The 25757-nt window shown below is 44.1% G+C and overlaps 1 protein-coding gene across 1 annotated transcript in view; it reads left to right on the top strand.

Moving 5' to 3' along the window:
* Positions 1 to 25514, top strand: part of LOC124623008 — a 53102-nt gene extending 27588 nt beyond the window's left edge. Inside the window, exon 4 of the mRNA XM_047148799.1 lies at positions 25226 to 25514. Within this exon, the coding sequence (XP_047004755.1) occupies positions 25226 to 25514 (289 nt within the window). The remainder of the gene's footprint in view (positions 1 to 25225) is intronic.
* The last annotated feature ends 243 nt before the right edge of the window (positions 25515 to 25757 follow it).

Here is a 25757-nt window from a genome sequence, read left to right as displayed (position 1 = left end):
AGGTTTAAGTAGTTCTAAGTTCTAGGGGACTGATGACCATAGATGTTAAGTCCCATAGTGCTCAGAGCCATTTGAACCACAGTCTGATTCACTGATAGGACCTGATTTACAATAGACATGTTAAACAGTTGAAATAAATCTAAACCAAACAAGTTCACTGCAGAAGAAGAACGAAGAACATAAAATGACACAAGTTTTGTTTGTCCCTTGTATGTTGCAAGAAGAGTGCACTGTCCTAACACAGGAATTGTCTGTCCGGAATAACTTTTTAACTGAACAGTTGCGGCACGCAACGGAGGTGCGCCCAGTTGTTTGTACGTGTCGTGATTGAGCAATGAAACTGCAGCTCCGGTATCGAGCTGGAATGGTATCACTTTGCCTTCAAAGTCTAAGTCCACAAAAAGTTTATTGTCCTGCTGACGACAAGAGCGACTGTTTTGTGCAATTTGAACAGACACTTGTACAGAATCACTTGCTAAGTGACGTGATTTCCGGCGACGTCGACGCACAGTTTTTGTGGGACGAACACAGTCACTGTTAGAGAAAGTGTCACTGGACGAAGTGGAATTAACGACATGAATGTCCATGGGCGAAGGTCCACGATCCTGAGCGTCCTTGGTTCGATTCCGGCGCGAAGCAAAGGGCCTGGAATGATTGTGATTGTCTGATCGGAGCTTTTTCTGGCAAACACTTTGAACATGTCCTTTCCTATTGCAGCAAAAGCAAATAGCTTGGCGTGACGGGCAATGTTCACGCGAATGTCTAGTAGCACACCGCGGGCATGATTTCACTGCATTTGTGGGCTGGCGCGGCACACGTGGCTTAAAGCGCGGCGGCAGCTGCGTTTGTTTGCGCGAGGGCAGTTGACCGGGCCGCGCAGCTCGCCCGGCAGGCCGGTTAATGTTACACACTGCTGGCGAAGTTTCAAAAGATTCCTGAGCACAGTCAAGTGTGTCTTGTCTATCTAATATGTCGATCACTTGTTGAAGGGAGGGATTAACAAGTTTCAATATTTGCTCCCGTATGCGAACATCACAAACGTTCTGTGCAATAGCATCACGTACCATTGTATCTGAATAAGAAAGACCACAGTCACAGTCAAAAGAACACTCCCTAGTAAGTCCTTGCAATGTTGCTACCCACTCCCTATTAGTTTGACCGGCCGTACGTTTTGTACGAAAAAACGTTTACCGTTTTGCAACCACATTAACTGTTTCTTTGAAATAGGCATCTAAAGCAGACAAAATTTCGTCGAAGGACAGAGTTGCTACGTCGCGTCGGGGAAACAATTTCACTATCACACGGTAGGTGGACACACCGACACAAGAAAGCAAAAACGGCTGCCGCTCATTACCTTGAATTCTGTAGGCGGCGAGGTGGAAGGCAAACTGGCGGGACCATTCCCGCCAAGTCTCGTGGGTTTCATCAAAACTTCGAAATGGTGGTGCAACGGCAGGTTGTGGCTGCGGTACCGGTGAAGCGGCGGTGGCCGCATCGGTTTGAATGGCACGTTGACCCTGGACGAGCTGTCCAAGGGCATCCTATTACGCCTGCGTCTGCTGATTCTGCAAGCGATAAAATTCGGACAGTACATCTGGAGAATGTGGCGAAGCCATGACACAAATAAATTAGGGCAAAGTAAAACACAAGATCCTTTGTAGACTCGTCGCCATGTGATGTGTCGGCAGCTGGGCCAACCCCTTGTAGATCGAGATGGCTGAAAATGCACGCTAGACTAACGCAGACGGGCGTGAAGTACTGGAACAGGCTACGTAATTAATGCTATGAAGAAAAGTATGTAGCTGGATTAATACTTATCTTTAATCAGTCATTGAGGTACATCGCTCTTGACTATACACAGGAGACTTTAATTACAATCACTGTAAGGCTAATGGCGCCTTGCTAGTTCGTAGCCATTAACTTAGCTGAAGGCTATTCTGTCTCTCGGCTAATGAGAGAGAAAGGCTTCGTACATCTAGTCGCTAGCTAGGTCGTCCGTACAACTGGGGCGAGTGCTTGTTCGTATCACGAGACCTGCCTTGTCGTGGCGCTAGGTCTGCGATCACACAGTGGCGACACGCGGGTCCGACATGTACTAAATGGACCGCGGCCGATTTAATCTACCACCTAGCAAGTGTGGTGTCTGGCGGTGACACCACAGCCTATTTACTTGGTACGAAAAAATGGTTCAAATGGCTCTGAGCACTATGGGACTCAACTGCTGAGGTCATTAGTCCCCTAGAACTTAGAACTAGTTAAACCTAACTAATCTAAGGACATCACAAACATCCATGCCCGAGGCAGGATTCGAACCTGCGACCGTAGCGGTGTTGCGGTTCCAGACTGCAGCGCCTTTAACCGAACGGCCACTTCGGCCGGCCTTACTTGGTACGTCTCCCGTATAACATGCCTCAGATGCGACAGGAAGTCACATACTTTCATATCAACCTCAGGTCAGAATTCTTCATTACGGACGCAGGACATGTTTCAGGCATGGCACCGAGCGAGGTGGCACGATGGCTAGCGCACTGCACTCGCATTCGGGAGGACGACTCTATCTCGCATCCGGCCATCCTGATTTAGGTTTTCGGTGATTTCCCTAAATCGCTCCAGAAAGGTGCCGGGATGGTTCCTTTGAAAGGGCACGGCCGACTTCCTTCCCCGTCCTTCCCTAATCCGATGAGATCGATGACCTCGCTGTCTGGTCTCCTCCTCCAACCCTCAGGCATGGCACGAAATTCTTCAAGATTATATTGAGAGGCTGTATCCTCACATGCCTCAACGAATAAACGATTGTATTCATGTCTGTAAACTTCGCAATATCCACTCATGTTTATGTGTGACGCCAGCTCCGACTGGAATCAAATTTTAATGATTCAATACTGTTATGAAATGAAAATCTCCATAAAAGTTTGATAAACATCGGACACGTATTTTACAGTGTAACACTTACAAACTACGGCAGTCTATTGAACTGGCATCAAATGGTTCATTTACTATTACTAATATTATGCAATCAGTCCAATACCCCGCATGTGATATTAGCTGATTGTCACTTTAGATGATTAATCAGTAAATGACATCGCGAAGCAGCTGAGCAATACCACGAGTTTAACAATCTTCATATTATTCTCTATTAGTGACGTAAATATAATAATTTAAATATCGGAACTGTTTACCTTCTGTGACAGCAGCCACAAGTAATGAAACACGTCACGTACGGTGATGTGAGGTCCAGAGGGAGAACTTTCGTGTTGTACCTGGAACAGCCCATAACGATATTTGCCACATTTTTCGCACGAGCGGAGATAATACGTTTGGCGGCAGGCAGACCTTAGGGCGTTCCCAGAGGGGTGGCACGCCGGCTGGGGCGCTGATGGCGCCAATAACCACCAGCCGGGAGCCGGCAGGCGCCGGTGTAGGTGGCAGGCGGCCGCCCGTTGCCTAGCAACGCGCCCGTAATTACCTGGGTGCGCTCAGCCGGACGGTGCGCCGCCCTCATTACGAGAGAGCGTGCCGTGCGTGGGTGGCGTCACGAGTACGTTTGCCGTCAGACCTCTGTCCGCCACTACATTTCCGATGGCGACCAATGGCGCCTAGTCGTTTGCGCAGAATTAGTGTTTCACCTGAGACATGGAAGGGTCCCATTCGCGATTTACGTCTCAGCAATGATCATAGACGTCTGTCGAAATTTGTACGAGAAGAGCACGTTCCCACATACATCCGCATGACTACTCACCTTGCAGTGAACTATTAACAGAGGCTACATACAGTAACATTCAGAACGCTGCAGTCTCTAATAGTTCTTGAGGAAAATGAACAAGTAAAAATATTCGTGCAGTTTGTGCCATTCTTCATTTCGTCCCGATGGTTACTTCTTTTTATGTATTCAACACATTATGTGGAGGATGGTGACTGGAATTCCGTGAAAAGATCTCACCGCATCGAGAAACACATTTATTTTCGGGTCCAGGACATCGGGCGTGTTGATCCAGGTTCCGCGACTGTTGTATTAATTTTCAGCTAAGTGTCAACACGTCAACACGCGTTGTACTTTTCTTTCTACGTCCCAAATCACGACCCGTTTCGACCACCGAGGCCACTATCCAGTGGTAACTACATTAAAAATAAAAAACTTTGTTTCAAGCATTGCCACATCAACGCGCTTTTTACATTCGTCACACATTTTTCCTAATGTGTGTGAAATCTTATGGAACTTAACTGCTAAGGTCATCAGTCCCTAAGCTTACACACTACTTAACCTTAAGTATCATAAGGACAGACATACACACCCATGCCCGAGGGAGGACTCGAACTTCCGCCGAGATCAGCCGCGCAGTCCATGACTGTAGCGCCTCAGAGAGCTCTGATAATCCCACGCGGCACCCACTTTTCCCATTTCTTGAAAACACAAATGATCTGCCTTTCTTTGAACTTTTCCTGCGTCCTCCGTCAATTCTATCAACTAATGATTCATAACGCACAGCAGTAATATCCAGAAGATGAAAGACAAGCGTTTTGTAGGGAATCTCTTTAGTAGATTTTCTTGTACCTTCGAAGAGTTTTCTCAATAAGGCTTATGACATAGCAGCCACTATACTCGTCGTACATTTTCGAGATAGGGATACAGAATTACCCACTGGAGGTGCAGATATGCCTCGCTTCTGAGGCGTTGTGGAAAGACGACTTGTCAATTCACCTCGCCTGCACACAGAGACTGAACCAGTGCTGATCGTTCGCTGCCACACTGCCACCATACCCCAGGGATCTTCTGTGATGGTTGATGACACTACCTTTGTAAATGTAGCCTCATTAGTGAAAGGATGGACAACCGAGAACCCATCATTGTGGTAGCCTATGCTATGTACCAGCAACACAACCGAGGCATGTCCATAGGTAATGAGACCTACACACTTCGTAAGTAATGCACATAGTGGCAGTTGTCATGGAGAATATTCCACGTGGTCGTCCAGTTTACTCTCATACTAGTAGGCAACCTGACTGGTGTTGATACGATGTTGACTGTCAAACAACATAACAACATCTACCAACGCCCCCCCCCCCCCTTTTCAAGTATGTATATCTTCCTCAAACGTGTTTCCAGTCATCTGTACAGGTACGTAATACCTTTCTTGGGTACTTTTCCTTTCAGTTATCGCTTCAGGCAATAGTTCCCATTTAGTTAATTGTACAAACGTTCTTAGAAGCAGTGAAGATGGTCACAATGAGGATCTTGTACCCTGCCATTACAGGGTCAGGGAGTGGTGTGTCCACTGTCCTAGTCTCTCAGCAATGGTTGCAGAATCAGCTGCAAATTTTTTTCTGACCAGTTATGTGAAAGGAAAGTTGTGCAAATTCTTGTTACATACTGGCTTTCTAATAACTGTGGCAAGTAATGGTATACTTGGTAAAGTAGGCATGAGTCCACAACTCTTTAGATTTAGTGGCCTAGGGGGACGTCATGGTGGTTCGCAGTTCAATAGTAATAGGAATCTCAGTAGGGACAAGAAACTTTCAGGATGCCGTAGAAGATTTCCTTACATTTGGCTGTGGCTGTCAAGCCATACTTGGTTTAAATTTCCTGGTTGTGCATCACACCGAAGTTGACTCGCAATGGCATACAGCAGAAGTGAATGATACACCATTTCGTCTTTGTCTTACAGCTAGAGAAGCATTAGTGTCACAAGGATCACCATTACGGCAGAGAATTCTCATAAAGCGTGTATTAGGTCTCTTGAAGTCAATTGATGGGACGTCATACCGAAAAATACCAGAAAATTAATGTCGATTTGTGTAGGAGGTGCTCTGCTCGTTAACTCTTTGTGTGTGATTGAACTATTGCGTAAAAGCAATGAATTGTATAAATAAAAATGTCTTGAATGACATAGGGAACAGGTGGGCAGAGTCATGCATGCCAACATTGATAATTTTAGTTCTGAGGAGCTGAAGACATCGTGAGGTACACTGAGAACCACCTAAGGAGTGCTCGATGAAGATGAATTAGGTAGGAGTTTCACATCAGGTTGTGCAATGCCAGAACAGTCTGTCAGTTTAACCATATTGAGAAAGAGTCACAACTAGAGGGTCAGGATAACAACTACATGTAGAGGCTATTAGAAGAAAACAGCGAGTTACTGCCTACCATGCCTCTAACTTAACATCATATTGCCACTGGGAACGTGTTTTTGTTTGTAAGAAACAGTATGAAGTCACACAGAATTTTTGAACTGCCATGGAAAGATTTATGGAGCAATCATGTATGATGGGTTCATAGTGGAGAGCAATAGCTCCAGGTAAGTACATATCTTTATTATGCCAAGGAAATCATCAGATGACAGTAAAGCATATTGGTTTCGTTGCAACTACCATTACTTAAACCATAAAACAATTACACATTTAGTGCATATTATAACAGAGACCTTAGACAAACTAGGCCAGTGTCGTTATTCTATAACCATGGACTTACGGAGGGGATACCATGAATAAGGGATAAAACGTAGGGATCGCTTAGTTCTATCTGGACATTATCAGTATCATCACTTATGTTTTGGACTGAAAAACGCAACAGCGACTTTCCAGTGCCTATAAGATGGTATATACAAGGATTAAAGTCAAAGCAATACACGCTGTGTCTGGTGACACACATATCCAGAAGCACATAATGCATTTATACAAAATCTTTGGCTGTTTGCGTGCAGCATGTTTAACACTCAGCCTGAAAAAATGTTGTTTTGTTTTGCAAGAAATCAGGTACTGGTACCTACCATATGATTGGTCAGTGGTGGACATTCCCATATGTGACTTGTTAATGCTGTCAAATGTTTCCACCATCCACTACAGAAAAGTAAGAAAAGTCATACATACAGTTGAAAAGCGTCAAAGCTTTTCAAGTTTATAATTAAAGGAGATAATTGCTTCTAAAATCAGTCATTAGCTTTTTGCAATATATGAAGTGTGATGGAGGTGAATTATTGTGTCATTAAGCATCGGTAAGGGGCTTTGTTTCTTCTCTTTGCAAACTTGGTACACAATGTGCATGGAAGGAATTCTTCTGATGCGTTCCTAGCTGGGAAGCCCGGCGACCAGGTGGACACAGGTAGTGCGCCCACGGGCGAGCGGCGGTCGCGCGCCTATGTCGGCACGCTTCACAGAGGGCAGCCCCCAGAGGATTAGCGTCAAGCGAAGACGCTGAATACATCAACACGCTGCCAAGGGAAGCCGTGCACCCGAGGCAGCGGAAACTAAAAACTTAGAGCGAAAAACATTTTTGTGCCGATTCTAGGTAACGCGGACAGAGAGGCGAGTTGAATAGCTACAGCACGACTTGGGTGTCCAAGAATCTCAAGTGGCCCGGGGAATTTTGGCTGTTTCGCGCGAGCAGAACACCTGGGAACGTAGCGGCAGTACTCAAAGGGAGAAGTCTTGGTTTATTTGTATTCTCTGTCTCACACAGAGTATCGCTGTCTTTTCCGCGCGGAATTCGACGGCAAGGAGGAAGGAAATTTTGAAAGGGACCTCTTCATTGGTAAGAATCTAATGTTCGCTTTGAAAAATAGTGCGAGCTACGTAATTTGCGGAAGATAGGAGACAAGACGCTGGAGAGGAGCGGCTCTCTCTCTCTCTCTCTCCAGGTGCGAGGAGCGCACTAGTATTGGCATTCCGAATATTCCTTCTGAGGAGACAGGAGTTCACTCTCAACTGCTTCCGATAAGTCGCAACGATTCTCTTATCGCTTGTCATGAGACAATGCACTTTTAATTCGTCGCAAACAGCATAGAGAGCAAAGTTTTTTAGATCCAAGTAGGCGAGCTTCACTCACTGTGCGCGTTATCAAGAGCTTAACTCAGGATCATTTTGATTTACTACATGTCCGATGACGGGAGTACTGTTAGTACAGTTTTGAGTTTTGTTTAATGCAGTTTCACGTAGGTTTGCACTTGCAGATGGACGCATACCGTCGCCCATTAATGATAACTTCCAGTAGCATGTTTCGGTCACTATTTTTAGCGTAGGGCATGTTAGACGCTATCAACTACGTCGCCGGCAGAGTCTTGATGCAGCCGCACGCAATCAGCCGACTCCATCGCCACGCCGACCACGCTATCAACAAGGTAATACAGAAAACGTCCGCTTTCCTAGCTGCCCATTCCTCTTTCACTGTCTTCAATTTCCTTGCAATGTGGTAGATGCTCATAAAGACGCAAGGCCGCTAAAAGAGTCATATGTTCAGCTGTTCTTTATATATATATATATATATATATATATACCTTCCTCATTTATTACACCAGGTCACCCTGTCTCGTGTAATTCATTTATATGTTAAATTAGAATGAAGTCATACAATGCTCATGTTAAAAGGCAAGTATTAGGGCAGGCAACTTATATAATTCACTTGTTGTGAGCTCTTGGTGTCAATTCAGTTCTGTTTGTTGTTTTACTTTTTTTGATACTTTCTACAGTATATGGCGACCCATATTGTTTTTCTTTTTTTTATCATTATTTGAATAATTTGTGAGTGAATGTTTGATGAATTTTATAAAATTTCAGTAGTTACTGCACACGCAGTTTAATGCAGTTTCACTGAATAAACCATTTATATGTTGAACAGCACTCCTTGCATTTCATTTATAGAATTTAAATAAAATTCACACCTCTTTCTCCCTCCCACACGAGGTATCTTGCACAGTTAGCCAATTTCTATCAGTATTTCATTCCGAAATTCACAGAGTCGCAATATCCCTCACCCATTTATTGAAGGGGAAACAGTAAAATTTCAGTGTTCTCCAGATTGTGAAACAGCTTTTGCAAAACTAAAAGATTTATTAACCTTTAGTGCAGTTCTCACTTTTCAGATTAGCAAAAAGAATTTACACTATCATGTGATACTGGAAGTTTTGCCTTCAGGGCCTTACAGCTGAAACAATTAGATTTTGCAGTAGTACATCAACCAGGTAAATCACAAAAGAATGCGGATGGTTTCAGTTACGAATTTCATGATATCGTATGAGCCAGTACGGAATAATGGAAAGAAGGAGGCAGTATTGCCCAAGACTGTTACCTGTTCACTAAGCATCCATATTCCCGCATGGAAAACGGATTGCCGTACGGAGAATCAAGTTGGGAGCTACGCATTGTGTTACGATCAATATTATGAAACAATGTGTTGAGACAGGCACATGTTACCTGCACACAGTGGCTGCAGAGAAACAGTGTGGATAAATGTGCAAAATTATGGATTGACGACATGCACAAACAAGGTATCATTCATGACATGAAATAAAGTGTGTCCCACACCCACAAAAATTGGAGCTCAGTTATCAAAAGATTATGTTGGAATGGCTACAAAAAGACAGATAAACTATGTCAGATGATTGGCATGGACATGTCACACGTTTTACTCAAACACTAGCAGGTAACTATTATTTGCTAATGATAATTGATCACTTCTCACATTTCACGTCCGTGATGGCAATACCCAACAGGGAGGTAGAAACAGTGGCCTATGTGGTAGTTAATAAACGGATACTAATGGCTGTAACACCTGAGATAGTGGTGACAATAAAAGGAACAATTATTAAATCTGATTTAGTAATGCAGTTGTGCCTGTTACTATGCATTAAGAAACCTATTTGTTACACCTACATGCAAATGAACATACTGAAAGAGTGCATCATATGGTTAGAAAAAATATTAAGTTTGTAAGTTAAAAGACGTCATAATGATTGGGATACCCTACTCCGTTATGCAGCAGCGGCATACAACTCAAAATTACACAAGAGTACAGATTTATCCCCATATGAGATTGATTTCTGGCAGAAGCTGTTGTCTCCTTTTGAAGTATATTTGACCCCTCTAGGAGAAGTTATATAATCAGTGAAAAGTTTCTCAAAAACTTTGAATATATTTGGTGTCAGGTTAAGAAGGTAAACCCCAAAATTTGGTAATGATGGGAAGTAATCCATCATTTAAAAAAAAAAATGGGACTCTGATGACGGAGATACAGCTCTCCCCGCTCTGCCGGCTCTTCCGAGGTACCAACAGAGGTCTTCATCCTGTAACACTGCTAGCAAGTCGTATCCTGACGTATCCATCGTGGAGAAGTCACATCGGGCTGTCCATGCTGCAGAAGGGGAAAACAAGATTCCGCCTTCACAGCAGTGTCCACAGCGGAAGTGTACAACACTCCCACTAGCTCAACGTACCATTTATTTATTTATTTATTTATTTATTGTTCCGTGGGACCACATTTAGGAGAAGTCTCCATGGTCATGGAACGAGTCAATACATGAAATTATAACACGATTGTAGAAACAGATAAAATGAAATATAAGAAACATATTCAGGCGACAAGTCGTTAGTTTAAATAAAGAAAATCAAGAATGTAACACTGGAATTTGCTTAATTGTTTAGCTCTTCCAGGAGCTCCTCGACAGAATAGAAGGAGTGAGAAATGAGGAAACTCTTCAGTTTAGACTTAAAAGTGTTTGGGCTACTGCTAAGATTTTTGAGTTCTTGTGGTAGCTTATTGAAAATGGATGCAGCAGAATACTGCACTCCTTTCTGCACAAGAGTCAAGGAAGTGCATTCCACATGCAGATTTGATTTCTGCCTAGTATTAACTGAGTGAAAGCTGCTAACTCTTGGGAATAAGCTAATATTGCTAACAACAAACGACATTAAAGAAAATACATACTGTGAGGGCAATGTCAAAATTCCCAGACTACTGAATAGGGGTCGACAAGAGGTTTTCGTACTTACACCATACATAGCTCGAACAGCCCGTTTTTGAGCCAAAAATACCCTTTTTGAATCAGAAGAATTACCCTAAAAAATAATACCATATGACATAAGCGTATGAAAATATGCGAAGTACACTACTTTTCGTGTTGAAATGTCACCTATTTCAGATACTGTTCTAATGGTAAATAAAGCGGCATTTAGTTTCTGAACAAGATCCTGAACATGGGCTTTCCACAACAGCTTACTATCTATCCGTACGCCTAGGAACTTGAACTGTTCCGCCTCGCTTATAACATGCCCATTCTGTCTGATTAAAATGTCAGTTCTTGTTGAATTGTGGGTTAGAGACTGTAAAAACTGAGTCTTACTGTGATTTAGCATCAAATTATTTTCCACAAGCCACGAACTTATATCATGAACTACATTATTTGATAATGTTTCAATATTACACACAAGATCCTTCACTACCAAGGTGGTGTCATCAGCAAAGAGAAATATTTTTGAATCACCTGTAATACTAGAAGGCATATCATTTACATAAATAAGAAACAGCAGTGGCCCCAGCACCGACCCTTGGGGAACGCCCCATTTAACAGTGCCCCATTGGGACTGAACATCATTACCACTCTCAATATTGCGGAGGATTACCTTCTGCTTTCTGTTCTTAAAGTAGGAGGCGAACCAGTTGTAAGTGACTCCCCTTACTCCATAATGTTCCAACTTCTGCAGTAATATTTTGTGGTCAACACAGTCAAAAGCCTTCGTTAAATCAAAGAAAACACCCAACGTTCGCATCCTTTTATTTAATCCGTCCAAAACCTCACAGAGAAAAGAGACTATAGCATTTGCAGTTGTTAAGCCGTTTCTAAAACCAAACTGTACATTTGACAGCAAATTATGTGAATTTAAATGCTGCAGTAACCTTTTATATACAACCCTCTCGATAACTTTAGCAAACACCGATGGCATAGAAATAGGTCTATAATTGTCAACATTATCCCTGTCTCCCTTTTTATAAAGTGGCTTCACTACCGAGTACTTTAATCGGTCAGGAAACCGACCACTCCTAAAGGAAAAGATACAGATATGGCTAAGTACTGAGCTAACATACGTGGAACAATACTTCAGTATTCTGCTAGATACCCCGTCATATCCATGAGAGTTCTTGGTCTTTAGTGATTTAATTATTAACTCAATCCCCCTCTTGTCAGTATCATGGAGGAGCATTTCAGGTAACAGTCTCGGAACACTTTTTCCTAAGAGCGCTATATGATTCCCTGTTGGGACTAGGTTTCTATTTAGTTCACCTGCTATATTCAGAAAGTGATTATTAAGTACTGTACATATATGCGACTTATCAGTAACACGGACATCCCCACTACGCACTGATTCTATATTCTCGACCTGTCTCTGCAGACCAGCCAGTTCCTTTACGACTGACCATATGGTTTTAATTTTATCCTAAGAATTAACTATTCTATCTGCATACCACATACTTTTTGCCTTCCTAATAACTTTTTTAAGCACCTTACAATACTGTTTGTAATGGGCTGCTGCATTTAGATTTTGACTGTTTCTAACGTTTTGATATAATTGCCACTTTGTTCTACAAGATATTCTTATCCCTTTAGTCAGCCACCCAGGCTGCCTGTTTGTGCTAGTACCCTGTTTTGAACGTTCTAACGGAAAGCAACTTTCAAAGAGCACGAGAAAAGTCTTGAGGAAAGCATTATATTTATCGTCTACTGTATCAGCACTATAAACATCTTGCCACTCTTGTTCCTTGATAAGGTTTACAAAAGTCTGTACAGCAACTGGATCAGCTTTCCTAAAAAGTTGGTAACTATATTTAACATGTGTTACAGCACAAAAATCTTTTAGACTTAAAATTTGTGCATCATGATCTGAAAGGCCATTCACCTTTTTGCTAACAGAATGCCCTTCTAATAATGACGAATGAATAAAAATATTGTCTATGGTTGTTCTACTGTTCCCTTGCACTCTCGTTGGAAAGAATACGGTTTGCATAAAATTATATGAATTAAGGTCTACCAGCATCCTTTTCCTTGCACAATCACTTATACAATTAATATTGAAGTCACCACATATAACTAACTTTTTGTATTTCCTATAAAGTGAACCAAGAACCTCCTCTAGCTTTAGCAAAAATGTTGTGAAATCGGAGTCTGGGGATCTATAAATAACAACAGTAAGAAGTTTAGCTCCACTAAATTGAACCACACCTGCACAACATTCAAACACCTTTTCAGTGCAGTACTTTGAAACATCAATTGACTCAAATGGGATACCGTTTTTCACATACATGGCTACTCCCCCACACCGCAAAGAGCTCCTAGAAAAGCTGCCAGCCAACCTGTATCCTGGTAAAGGAAGCCTCTGAATTATCTCCTTATTTAAGAAGTGTTCAGATATACCAATAATTTCAGAGTCAACATCTATAAGCAGTTCACTAACTTTATCTCTAATACCTTGTATATTTTGACGAAATATACTAATTCCCTCAATAATCGGATACCCAAGCTTTGTAGAAAGTGGTTTCTTTGTTAGAGAGACTTCCCTTAAGCAGGAATACCTATCAGCTGACTTCAATCTAAAAAAGGTACAGCTCTAACACCCACAACTACCGGAATTTTCTCATGAGTGATCCCACCACCCCCACCTATGCTGTCACCTATAAGTTTTGTGAACCTTCCCTTCCCATACCTGTTGAGGTGCAGGCCATGTCTAGTGAAACCCGTCCTACTGATAGACTCCACCGACACCACTGAAATGTGACTCATGCCTTCTGTCATCAGCGCACCCCCAAGTCTCATGTTATTACGCCTGATGGCTGTATTAAGATGAGGCTGATCGTGACGCTGAAACAGTTCCACGAAATGCACATTCGTGTTGCCAGTCTGAGTGGCTATCTTTTCCAGGTCACCATCTATGTCATACTCCCCATCCCTATCAATACTATTACCAGCCCCACCCACAATCACTACCTGATCCTCTTTAGTAAAATCCCTACATAACCCCCCTATGTTAAAAGTCACCTGAGCCAATCCTGCATTAGGCTTCACAATGCTGGTGACCTGGTACTCACTCCCCAAAACTTCCTGCAACTGCTGGCCTACACCTCTACCATGAGAACTACCTAACAGCAGAACCTTCTTCTTTCTCTTAGACTTTGCAACTGTCCTAGCCACCGTAACTGCTGAGGTCTGCTGCATACTTCCTACATCTACAGCTACTAGAGATTCCTCTCCACTAGACTCTGACAGTTGGTCATATCTATTACAAACACCAATAATAAAACTATCTGAAAATCTCCTTCTCCTAGCAGATCTCTTGCCAACAGCCAGCTCCCATTCCCCAACCCCCTTCTCCCTCCTCACCCTATCTAGCTCCTCCTGTGCGTTTTTCAACTGCACCTGAAGGGCACAGATCTTACGCTCCTGCTCCTCTATCAACTTACTCTTGCTACATAACCTGCAGTTCCAGGAGAGGATCTCACCAGAATGCCCACTGGCTTCCCCACTGCCTTCCCTCCAGTGAAAACACTTCGAACAAGTCTCACACCGCAATCCACTACTCACGAACCTACGGCAAAGCCCACACTTCTCACTCATGGTAAAATTTTACAATTATTGAAACAAGAAAACAACTTTATCTAAGCTCCGCTACTACAATAAGAAGATGTTAGAAACTGACTAAAATTATCACAAACTTGCTCTACAAGGGAAGTAACTACTATTATTGACAGTATTAATCAACAACAAATGAGAATATAACAAAATACTAACGCATAAAGAAAATCAAACGTCTAATGACACTAACGAAACTGAAAGCAGTTCGCAAAAATTTCTTCTGAAGTTATTTCACCGGAAAACACCAAGAACACCGGTTGAAGACTACTAAAGTTCCAAAATAAACTACTATACACAAACAATTAATTAGTACTTAGCTTTCGATGCGCCGCTACAGCTGCAACTGGTCAGCGCGGAATATAAACACGGGTAAGAGGTTAAGTTGCTCGATAAGAAACACTCACAAATATCAGGCCACAACACAAGAAATGCAGAGGTGAATGAAGAAACCACTAAGAAGTCACTTATATAGTAAATATTATCACAAAAACCGTTAAAATATATATCTGAAACCTAAAAATAGATGAAAACTTAGAGAGCGATCTCTCACGCAGTCACGCGCTTATGACGTCACACCAAAGACTTCAAAGTACTAACTCATTTGACACCGTGATATTGTATTCGCCTCACATATTCGCCTCACTATCCATCGACGGTAGCAAAGTCAAAGTCCAATGATTGAGGAAAACGGAAACAAAAACTTCTTGTATAGTTGAACTGCTATACCTGCATCTGTCTTCACAGAGACTCGCCATCCACTTATCGTTAGTAATCTACAAAAGATGAGTGATATGAATACATCTGGAAGCGGTAGATTCACCAGGAATGGGTGTACGCTCTCGGTTCGCCATTTTCCTACCTGATGGGAAGTAGCACCTACCTGCTAATCTGCTGTGTATTATTCAAATTTTTTCAACTAGCAGGTGTTTCATCACCTAAATGATTAATTTAATTAAAGACGAGTAGAGGGAAAGAGGAAAAGCTACGGAACTTGATACCCAGTAAAGCGAATAAATCTGAATACGCACACTGCAGGAAGACAAAAATAAAAGAAAAAATGAGGTAGTCTGCTGAGCTGTCCAGCACGTCTCTAGAAATTGTTGTCAGAGAGGTTTTCTGCGATCATACTGTGGCAGTGGTAGTCTGTGTCCGAGGCAACACATGGCCCACATCAGTGTCATGTGTACTGCTGGCTGGCCTGTGTATTGAAACTGTGGCCGTGACCGACGAGCGTGGAGGGTCGTCCTGAGCTGTGCATACTGAGCGCAGGCTGTTTGTTTATCTGCTACTTCTGGGCAAAATACACGGATGACCGGGACCTTCTGGATGGTGTGGAGCAACTGGCATCAGGAACCCGCAGTTGGCCTGTCTTATCTCGGCACCGTGTACCGAATACCGAGCGCAGATGGAAGCGGTGGGTTTACCAGGAATGGCTGTGGGATCTCGGTTCGCCATTTTCTCGCTTCTATCTGTCTAGTGTACAGCACTCTAGTGACCTCACCATGGTGCTCAGGTGAGGCTGCTACAGGTCGATCATGTTTGTGAGCGAAGTTGTTCTATCGGTCGTTTTGGTTAGCACGTCGTTGTGTTTTTTGTGGTTTTACCTGTCTTCAATGTCTGTGTGTTACTCCCGTTGGTGTTGTCTACCAAGTGTGACTGTGTACGTCGGCTCATTGGTCTTTCGTGTAGGTGAGCGGGCGTATTATGCTGTGTCTAGTGTCTTTCCCATTCGCTCCTGATTGTTAAAATTAAAATTGAGTGTGGGTTGTCGTTTATCTCATTAATCATGTGTTTAAGTGCTGCAAAGTACTAGCATGATTTATAGAGTCGTAAAGATTTCCATATATATGAAGTTAACTGTTATTTATGTTTGTGTTTTAAGTTTTTCTTCAATATCGAACTGCACATTAACTGGTAATATCACTTTCTATCAATATTTTTAAATTATCAAGAAGAAAGAAAGGCACCTTTCTCGTTCATAACATGTATCCTGTAGATATAATAGCTTTTAATTGATGTGTTCTCATAGTTTATTGAAACAGTAGCTCTAAAATAGGTATCGTGTTTATTAGCTCATGATACGGTGCCGCTCTGAGATGTTCCGCCCACCTAATAGGCTGGATGACTTTAAGTGCAGTATATCTGTAATATAGCGTACTCTTCCGATGTTCATTAAAATACCAGGTGATACCTAAAATACCCTAGAAGTTCATTATGTAAGTTAAACCAGTAGCTGTACGACATTTCGCCCCTAGATATCTCGAGCTACACATCTCAGCTACCGCAACACAAAGTTGCATTGTTTCTGGAGCATGCAGCTGTGAGATGTAGTGGTGCTTTTGCGAATTGCAAAATGGATAAAGTTAAGGAACAATGAATTTGCATCAAATTCTGTTCCAACATGAAGAGAAATGCAGCTAAGACCTAACGCACACTGACAGAGGCATTTGGTGAGAGTGTACTGCGTCAAGCAAGAACATCAAAGTGGTTCAGGCTTTTCAAGGAAGGCCAAGAATCTGTGGAAGATCACAGAAATTCTAGTCAGCCATCAACAAGCACAGCACCGGAAATGATAATGAAATTGCGTGGCGTGATTCACGAAGACTGAAGATCGACAATTCACAATGTTTGCAACAGACTTGGGCTGTCGTTCGGTACACGTCAACGAAATCTGGCCGATGAACTGGTCATGAGACGAACTGTAGCGCAGTTCGTCCCTCGCCTTCTCAGCATCGACCAACGAAACCTCAGAATTCAGACGTTCACTGAGCTGCAACGAACAGTGTCCAAATTCTTATCCAAAGTCATAATCATGGGTCTACGGTTATGACGCTGAAACAAAACAGCAATCGTCATTATAGAAAACGAAGTCTTCTCAAAGGCCGAAAAAAGTTCGACAAGTTCTCAGAATCATGAAAATGCTGATCATTTTCTTCTTCATTCTGGGAATAGGGCATAAGGAATTTGTTCCATCTGGTCAGGCTGTAAACGGACAGTTTCACTGTGAGGCTTTGAGTCGACTGACGAAAAGTGTTGCGAGCAAACGACCAGAGTTATGGAAAGAGAAAGACTGGTCGGGGCATTATGGTAACGCACCTGCGCGCAACTAGCTCATAGTGAAGGAATTCCTGGCCAAACACAAGATGGCGACAATTAACCACCCTCCCTACTCGCCAGACCTATCCCACTGCAATTTCTCCCTGTTCCCAAAGAGTAATTGAGTTGAAAGGCCGGCGTTTTGGCTCGATTGAAGATATCCAAGTGGAATCTTAACGGGTCTTCAGCACTCTTCGCCCTGCCGACTTCCAGTAGCGCTAACAAAAATGGAAACAACGCTGGGATCGTTGCGTACTTGCCCTGGGTGACTACTTTGAAGGTGGCGGAGAACACAATTTTTACAATGAAGTAATCGGATATTATGGATAGCATCTCGTACTATCAACTGTGCTGTGAGGAATGAGTCTAATGGGGAAAACTACGAAACAGTGTTCATTCAAAAATGGCTCTGAGCACTATGGGACTTAACTTCTCAGGTCATCAGTTCCCTAGAACTTAGAACTACTTAAACCTAACTAACCTAAGGACATCACACACATCAATGCCCGAGGCAGGATTCGAACCTGCTACCGTAGCAGAAGCGCGGTTCCAGACTGTAGCGCCTAGAGGCGCTCGGCCACCCCGACATTCACGACAACTAATTTCGCCAGCTATAGGCACGAAACCAAATCACAAGTTAGTTCTGTTTGTCCTGTACTTGACAAAGATATGTGGGATGATAGGAGTCAGTTCAAAATCACCGGAGAGCTACTTACGAAGAAGAAAGGAATCCTGATCCAATCTGATGTTCTGTAAAAGAAAACATATTTATGAGTGAGCTGTATTATTTAGAGAGTTACAAAATTTGTGGTACAATGTGTACAAACTATTGACTATGGTAGTGTTTTACTCATATGTCTAAAAGCAATGTTCTTAGACTATGTACAAGCTTCCCTTTTAAGAATTTCATTTTAAAGAATTTTCTGAGATATTTGTTGTAATATTTTGAGTTTTGATGTTGGTCATTGACACTCAGTTTATCGCCTATCGTTTTTCATTCTCCTTTGATAACATACGTGTATCACAATTTCGTACTCGTTCATTTAGTATAATTTGTATGAAAAATTACAGTCATACTGTTTGATACCCGTTATGATATTAACGGTTTCTTGTCCTGCAGCCAGATACAATAAATATATTCCGAGATCTAACTGTTGTGATTATTTAACGCGAATTCACCATTGCAATTGTGTGTAGAATTCAGTTTTGGATCTGTCCACCATCCATTCCCAAACTTCCTGCCGTTCCATACGGTACAGTGCTTTGTAGGAGACATTCACAGTTCTGGATGACTTGGCGAAACGCCACCTCGCCCTGGGACGAACACAGATAAAAGAGTAGAAATATAAACGAGAATTGATCCAGTCCCTACAGAAAGCGTGCTTGTTTAATTGTTACGAAACAAACACATGAGTGCTGCCAGCCATGACCTGCACATTACGAGCACGGATGCATGGGCTGGAAGGTATTACCTGCTGGAAGGTATTACCACATTGCGATAAGTGTCGCGATGTCCGACTGTTGTGGTGAAAAACGACGTGATTCTCGAAAGCAACGACCGCAATAGCTGCGGTTTTCCTAGCAGGAAAGATGCTGTGCATGCAGGACTCTCAATACAAGTCCGCTCCCAAAGCGGAAGAGGGCAACACTTGTGTACCCGAAATGGCGGTAACTGCCGCACTCCTACTGTTTGCGGTGTATACTCGTCCATGATTAGCAAATGAATGCGGATAGAGAGAAGCTCTCTGTCCTGTTTATTAACTCTGATGCCGCATCATCACATGTGTCCACGATCAACAAATACTTTCCCATAGCCAACATATATGGGTTAGATTCTGAATTATTTCTGCTGTCCTCTGACACCCAACTTAGGACACCTGATTGTGTGGCTATTCTCAGAACGAGGGATGGGTTTGGCCTTTTCCACCATCGCTCGGCATCACCTTAAATACAGTTGTGAGGACCAGGACCGTCTAAGGAAATTTCACCACACTGAGCAGTTTGTCTGTTAAACAAAAGGAGAGCTGATGCGGAAACTACTTCTCCACTTCCATTCGATAGTCTTTCATGTAGGCAATCCATCGGTGGCATGGGCTAGCTGGGAGAAATTTACCTAGCTGCATTTGATGGATTAAGTTTCCTGACTTTTTTAATTTAAGATGTTGCCTTGTCCGACTTTGTTGTCAATAAATTCGAAAATTTATAGGCAACCCAATTTTATGGTTGCAGTTATCAAATTAATTTGATTTGGCCCCCTTTCTTTGAGAAATGGATTGGCGCAGTTGCCTCCTTGTGCACCATCTGTGATTAAAGAAATCACAGCGTTACACACACCCAAACATTCCAAGAATCCCCTCAGAAGAGTGTCTCCTCCCGTTATCTCACTATAATTCAATGTATTAAAAATTTTGAACATTTAAATGAAGGTTGCATGTATGAGAAAGCTCATATTGTGGGACAGGCCTCATTATCAATTTCTGACACACATATTTCCAGTGTACCATACTTGCGGATACATTGTGGTCCATCAGCCCCTATCACTAGGTTTTATGCTACCTCTAACACCTTCAGGTATTATGATCAAGCTTTTCATATCCTCTCGCTCGCTATGTGCAAACTGTTAGTCCCACAAAAGCAAATGAAAGAAACTTTTTTGTAAGAGATTTGTATAGTTAAATTTTGTTCTGGGATGAGTTTTCGCTGGAGGCTGATCCTTTCGCATTATTTAGGAATAACATACAAAAGTGACCTTCGAATGCATAAACGTATTCCAGTGCGAAATTTAACTACCCTAAACTTCCTACAAAAAGGTCTTCGTTATATCTGTAGGACTGATAGTCTGAGTGTAGCGAGAGACAGAATACAAAAGTCTTTCATGTGGTATTTGAAGGCTCTGAGGGGCGTAAAAAATCCAGTAGGGGCAAAAAAATGGTTCAAATGGCTCTGAGCACTATAGGACTTAACATCTGTGGTCATCAGTCCCCTAGTACTTAGTGTTATATCCTAGCCAGTAATGCCACCCGAGCCCGCTGCCAAAAAGGTTGGCAGCATCAAAGTCCGGACGCCGTCCGCATAAGCAGCGCCAGCGAGACAGGAAATCGCCGCAAGTCTGCGCGCGCCACCGCTGGCTTCTGGCTTCTTAAGCGCTGGAGTCGCGAGCGCTAGGACAGTTCTGTATTCGCCGCTCAGTTGTATACTCGCCACCGAATTGTGTACTTGCTAGTCAGTTGTGTGTTCATCGCAGCAGAGTTGATGTTTGTCGTCAGCCGACGCTGACCTAGCCGCTCCGACTCGAACTAGACAGATTTCTGTAGATACGGAGTTCACAACTGTGTTTCTGTATCTTCGTTAATAAAGATAAGTACCGACTTTTATTAAAACAGAGTGTTTGGGTTTTCATCTTTCTGTTCACTGTTCCAGCGGACCGGTCGGCCCGCTATTAAAAGTGTGGCGGTGACTTCGTAAGCCGTTTCTACAGCGAATTGTTTGTCGCTACGAACACCGCCACAAAACTGGCGACGAGGACTGCCGAACTCGTGTGCAGGGCTGGTTCTACTTGTTTCTGGTTATACTAATTATAGCGATAAACTTTTGGGGGCTGGTTTAATTTGTGTTCACTATGTCTGCCGAATTACAACAGTTGATCTTGTTACAGAGTCAGCAAATACAAAGTCTGGTGGAAGCAATCGCCAAACAAGCGGCTAATCCTCCAACACAAAAGGAACAAGCACAGGCAGCACCACCTTTCCGTGCTTTTGATGCATCGAGAGAAGAATGGCGAGAATATTTCGTGCAGTTGCATGCGCACATGACAGTCTACAAAATCACAGGTACTGAGCGGCAGCTTTATTTAATTTCCACTGCAGGCGTGGAAGTCTATCGACTACTTTGTAAGTTGTTCCCGGAATCCCAGCCAGAAGCTTTAGACTATGACGTTGTTGTTAACAAGCTTGCTGAGTATTTCGAGTCGCGAGTTCATGTGGCAGCAGCCAGATTCAAGTTCTTCAGATTAAAGAAACTGCCACATCAATCTAATAAACAGTGGTTAACAGATTTACGGGGCCTCACCCGTCAGTGCCGATTTAATTGTGTGTGTGGAGCTTCCTACAGTGATGTCATGTTACGAGACGCTATTACTCAAAACATTGCAGAGTCTCGTATTCGTGCTGCTATCTTAAAGTTGCCTGACCTGTCATTAGAGACTGTGATGAACATCATTGGAGCCCAAGATACTATTGACTATGCTGAGTGTGAGTTGGATCAGCCATGTATTTCTCAAATTGCCTGTGCTAAGCAAGTTATGTCACGCCCACGGCCCCACCGGCAGAGACAGACTGTAAACACTAGCCGGCCGCGTCATGTTAAACACATTCGTCAGCCGCGTGTGCAAAATGGTAGAGTTAAGTCTTGCCCTAAGTGTGTTCTTGCTCATCCTCGTGAACGTTGCCCGTTAAGAAACGCGGTTTGTCACTTTTGTCAAAGGAAAGGACACATCCAGACTGTTTGTTTGCGTAAACGCAAGAACAATTCTAGTGCTGCCCAGCCCATGGATATTCATGTTCTTCAAAGCCAGCCCGCCCAGAAGGTCGCGTTTAAAGACTCTTCCACGGTTCGTGTGGGTAATAAACCTGTTCGCAATAAGCCACCCACCCAGCCCTCTGCTATGCGACCCAAGCGTAATTCAAACGCTGTAAAAAGTAATGTACAGACTGCAAGTGAAGCGGGAGTTGTTGTTCCACCCGCCCAACCCACGAGTTGTCGTAAGCAGCGAACACGCGCTAAACGCGCTGATTTTGTGTCTTCCGCCTCCACTGCACCGATCCAGAGACAGTGTAATAAACTATTTGTGAAGCTACGCATCCAGGATAAGACCTTCAATTTTCAATTAGACACTGGTGCGTCTGTGACTCTCATAAATAGTGCTACGTATGCGGCTATCGGCCGCCCTAAACTTTCAGCGGCAAAACATTCTTTGGCTACTTATAGTGGAGAACAAATTCCTGTGTTAGGTGTACGTAGCGTGCCAGCCACATTCCGTGGCAATACAAAAACAGTTTCATTCACAGTGCTCCGCGCTACAGACAGTGTAAACATTTTCGGATTAGACTGTTTTGACTTGTTTGGCCTGTCTATCCACGACAATGTGTTGCAAATTAATTCTGTTGTTGTTCCTCAAGACAGCATAACCGACTTGTGTAACCGATACAGTGACATATTTAAAGACGAACTAGGTTGTGCTGCGAACTTTGCCGCTCATATTACGTTAAAAGATAATGCTCAGCCTCGATTTTGTCGTGCTCGTCCAGTGCCTCACGCCCTTCGGGCACCTGTAGAAGATGAACTTCGTCGTTGGCAAAACAACGGTGTTATTCAACCCGTTTCAGCGAGCCAGTGGGCTTCTCCCTTAGTTATTATAAAGAAACCGTCTGGCAAGTTACGTTTGTGTGCTGATTTTAAGTCGACAGTTAATCCTCAGACTGTCTTTGATTCTTTTCCTTTGCCTAGACCGGACGAGCTGATGGATAAGTTAGGGGAAGCTCGTTTCTTTTCCAAAATTGATCTCCGTGAAGCATATTTGCAATTGCCCCTCGACGAGCAATCACAACAGTATTTTGTCATAAACACGTCGTTGGGGTTGTTCCGTTTTCTGCGTTCGCCTTTTGGTTGTGCGTCAGCTCCAGCTGTTTTTCAGCGTTTTTTGTCACAACTTCTGGCTAATGTGCCATCGTGTTGCAACTATTTAGACGATATTGTTGTGTCCGGTCGGACGCCTGCTGAACATTTCCGTAATTTGGAGTGTTTGTTTAAAGTGCTGTCTCAGGCAGGCCTACGTTGCAACATCGATAAATGTTCATTTTTCCTTACGGAGATGGAGTATCTGGGACATGTTATTAATGCTCAAGGCATTCATCCCTCCCAGTCACATTTAGCAGCTATTCGTGATTTGCCCGCCCCTCGCAATCTGCATGAATTGCAAGCAGTTCTTGGCAAATTGACGTATTATCTTAGGTTTATACCTAATGCATCACAGATTGCTGCACCGTTGCATCGTCTCCGCCGTAAGAATGTTCCGTTTGTGTGGTCAGCTGATTGCCAATCAGCCTTTCAGCAGCTTAAAGAGGCTTTATTCAATGATCGTTGTCTGGTCCATTACGACCCTAACAAGCCTCTGGTGTTAGCTTGTGATGCCTCTTCTTTCGGCCTCGGTGCTGTGTTGTCTCACCGAGTCGGTAACACCGAACGTCCTATTGCGTTCGCATCTAAATTGCTAAACAAAGCTCAGTGTAATTATAGCCAATTGGACAAGGAAGCGTTGGCTATTGTGTTCGGTGTCACAAAATTCCATCACTACCTCTATGGTAGACCATTCTATTTAGTAACAGATCACAAGCCCCTGACGTCACTGTTTCATCCGTCTAAACCAGTTCCTCAGCGGACAGCTCAGAGACTACAACGTTGGGCTCTTTTGTTATCACAATACCAGTATGAGATACTGTATCGCCCTACAGCTCAGCATGCACACGCTGACGCGCTTTCTAGATTGCCGATTGCTGCGGATGATGTCTTCGATTACTCTGACGACTCTTGCCATCAGATTGACGCCGATGAGCATCAATCCCTCCGGGATTTTCCGATTGATTATCGTCAGGTGGCACGTGAGACAGCTACGGAGCCTCATCTGAGTTTACTATTACGTTTTGTTCAACGTGGTTGGCCGTCAAAGGCAAAGGACATATCGGATCCTGTGGTTCGTCGCTATTATCCGCAACGTCATCTGTTGTCTGTTTCGCACGGAGTTTTGCTGTTACGCACCGAGAATGACCAGCTTCGTGTCGTGGTTCCCCAAGTGCTCCAATCCAAGGTCCTCGACTTGTTGCATCAAGGTCATTGGGGAGTGGTCCGCACCAAGCAGCTTGCCCGCCGTCATTGTACATGGATCGGCATTGATCAGCAGATTACGCAGATGTCTACAGATTGTTCGACGTGTGCCGAACACCAAGCTGCTCCGCCTCAACGCTATTTTGAGTGGGCACGCCCTGCCGGTCCCTGGCAGCGAGTACATATTGATTTCGCTGGTCCATATTGGAATTCTCGTTGGCTCATCGTGATAGATGCATTTAGTAATTTTCCGTTTGTTGTGCCCATGCAGTCTACAACGTCTGCACAAATTATACAGGCGTTGACTTCAATTTTTTGTATTGAGGGTCTTCCAGAAGTTTTAGTGTCTGACAATAGTCCGCAATTTACCTCTGCTGAATTTGAAAGTTTTTGTTCTGCCAATGGCATTCGCCATGTTCTTACTCCGCCGTTCCACCCTCAATCGAATGGTGCAGCGGAAGGTTTTGTACGCACATTCAAGGATCATATGGACCGCCGTCGTGCTACACACTCTCGTCAGCAGGCCCTCATCACGTTCCTGTCGTCGTACCGGACCACGCCACGCGACGGCCCTTCGCCTGCGGAGCTTCTCCACGGCCGTCGTCATCGCACCCTACTACGGTTGTTGCACCCCCCGGATCGACCCGCCGCTTATGAGCATCGCACGCGTTTTCAGCTCAACGACGTCGTTTTTTTCAGAGTTTATCACGGTCGCCGTCGTTGGGAACGTGGTACCGTGATAAGTGTCCAGGGTCGCGGTTTTTATACTGTTCAAGGTGCTACTGGGGTGCACAGGAGGCATCAGAACCAACTGCGCCGCGCTGGCCACCCGGATTCTGCCGCTCGTTCTTTGTCCACAGATTTGGTCCGCGGCGGGTTCCAGCCGCGCCTTCCGACTTCGCTGCCGCCCCCAGGGCAGTAGCAGCAGCCGTCGCCGCTACCACGCCGACAGCCCGTCCCGTTGATGCCTCCCGCGCAGCTTCATCCGGGAGCGCCCCAGGTGGTCGCTCCGGCGCCTGCGGTCCCTCTTCAGTCGCCACCGCCTTCGGAGCTGATGGACGTCGACCCCTCAGCCGGGCCGCCTTCCCAAGCGGTGGCTGTGCAGCCTGTCCTGCAGCCGCTTTCCTTGGGCACCCCCAAGGAGTCTGACACCGCAGCGCCTTGTCCGGCGCCCACTCCGCAGCCGTCGACGCAGCGTCAGGAGACGCTGCCTCTCTTGATGGGTCCCGACGCCCCGTCGCGTCCAGTACCAGAAGCTGCGCCCGTGGTCACAGGCGTGCACCCTGACCTCGGTTTTCAGTCGGTGTTTCCCGAGGCCCCGCGCAGCCAATGCTGGGGTGCGGACCGGGGACTGCCACCGACAATAGTCTCCGCCCCGGTCTCTTCTGCTAC

Source organism: Schistocerca americana, chromosome 7, assembly GCF_021461395.2.
Source record: "Schistocerca americana isolate TAMUIC-IGC-003095 chromosome 7, iqSchAmer2.1, whole genome shotgun sequence".
In the NCBI taxonomy this organism is placed as follows: Eukaryota; Metazoa; Arthropoda; class Insecta; order Orthoptera; family Acrididae; genus Schistocerca; species Schistocerca americana.
This window is presented reverse-complemented; position numbering and strand designations above follow the sequence as displayed.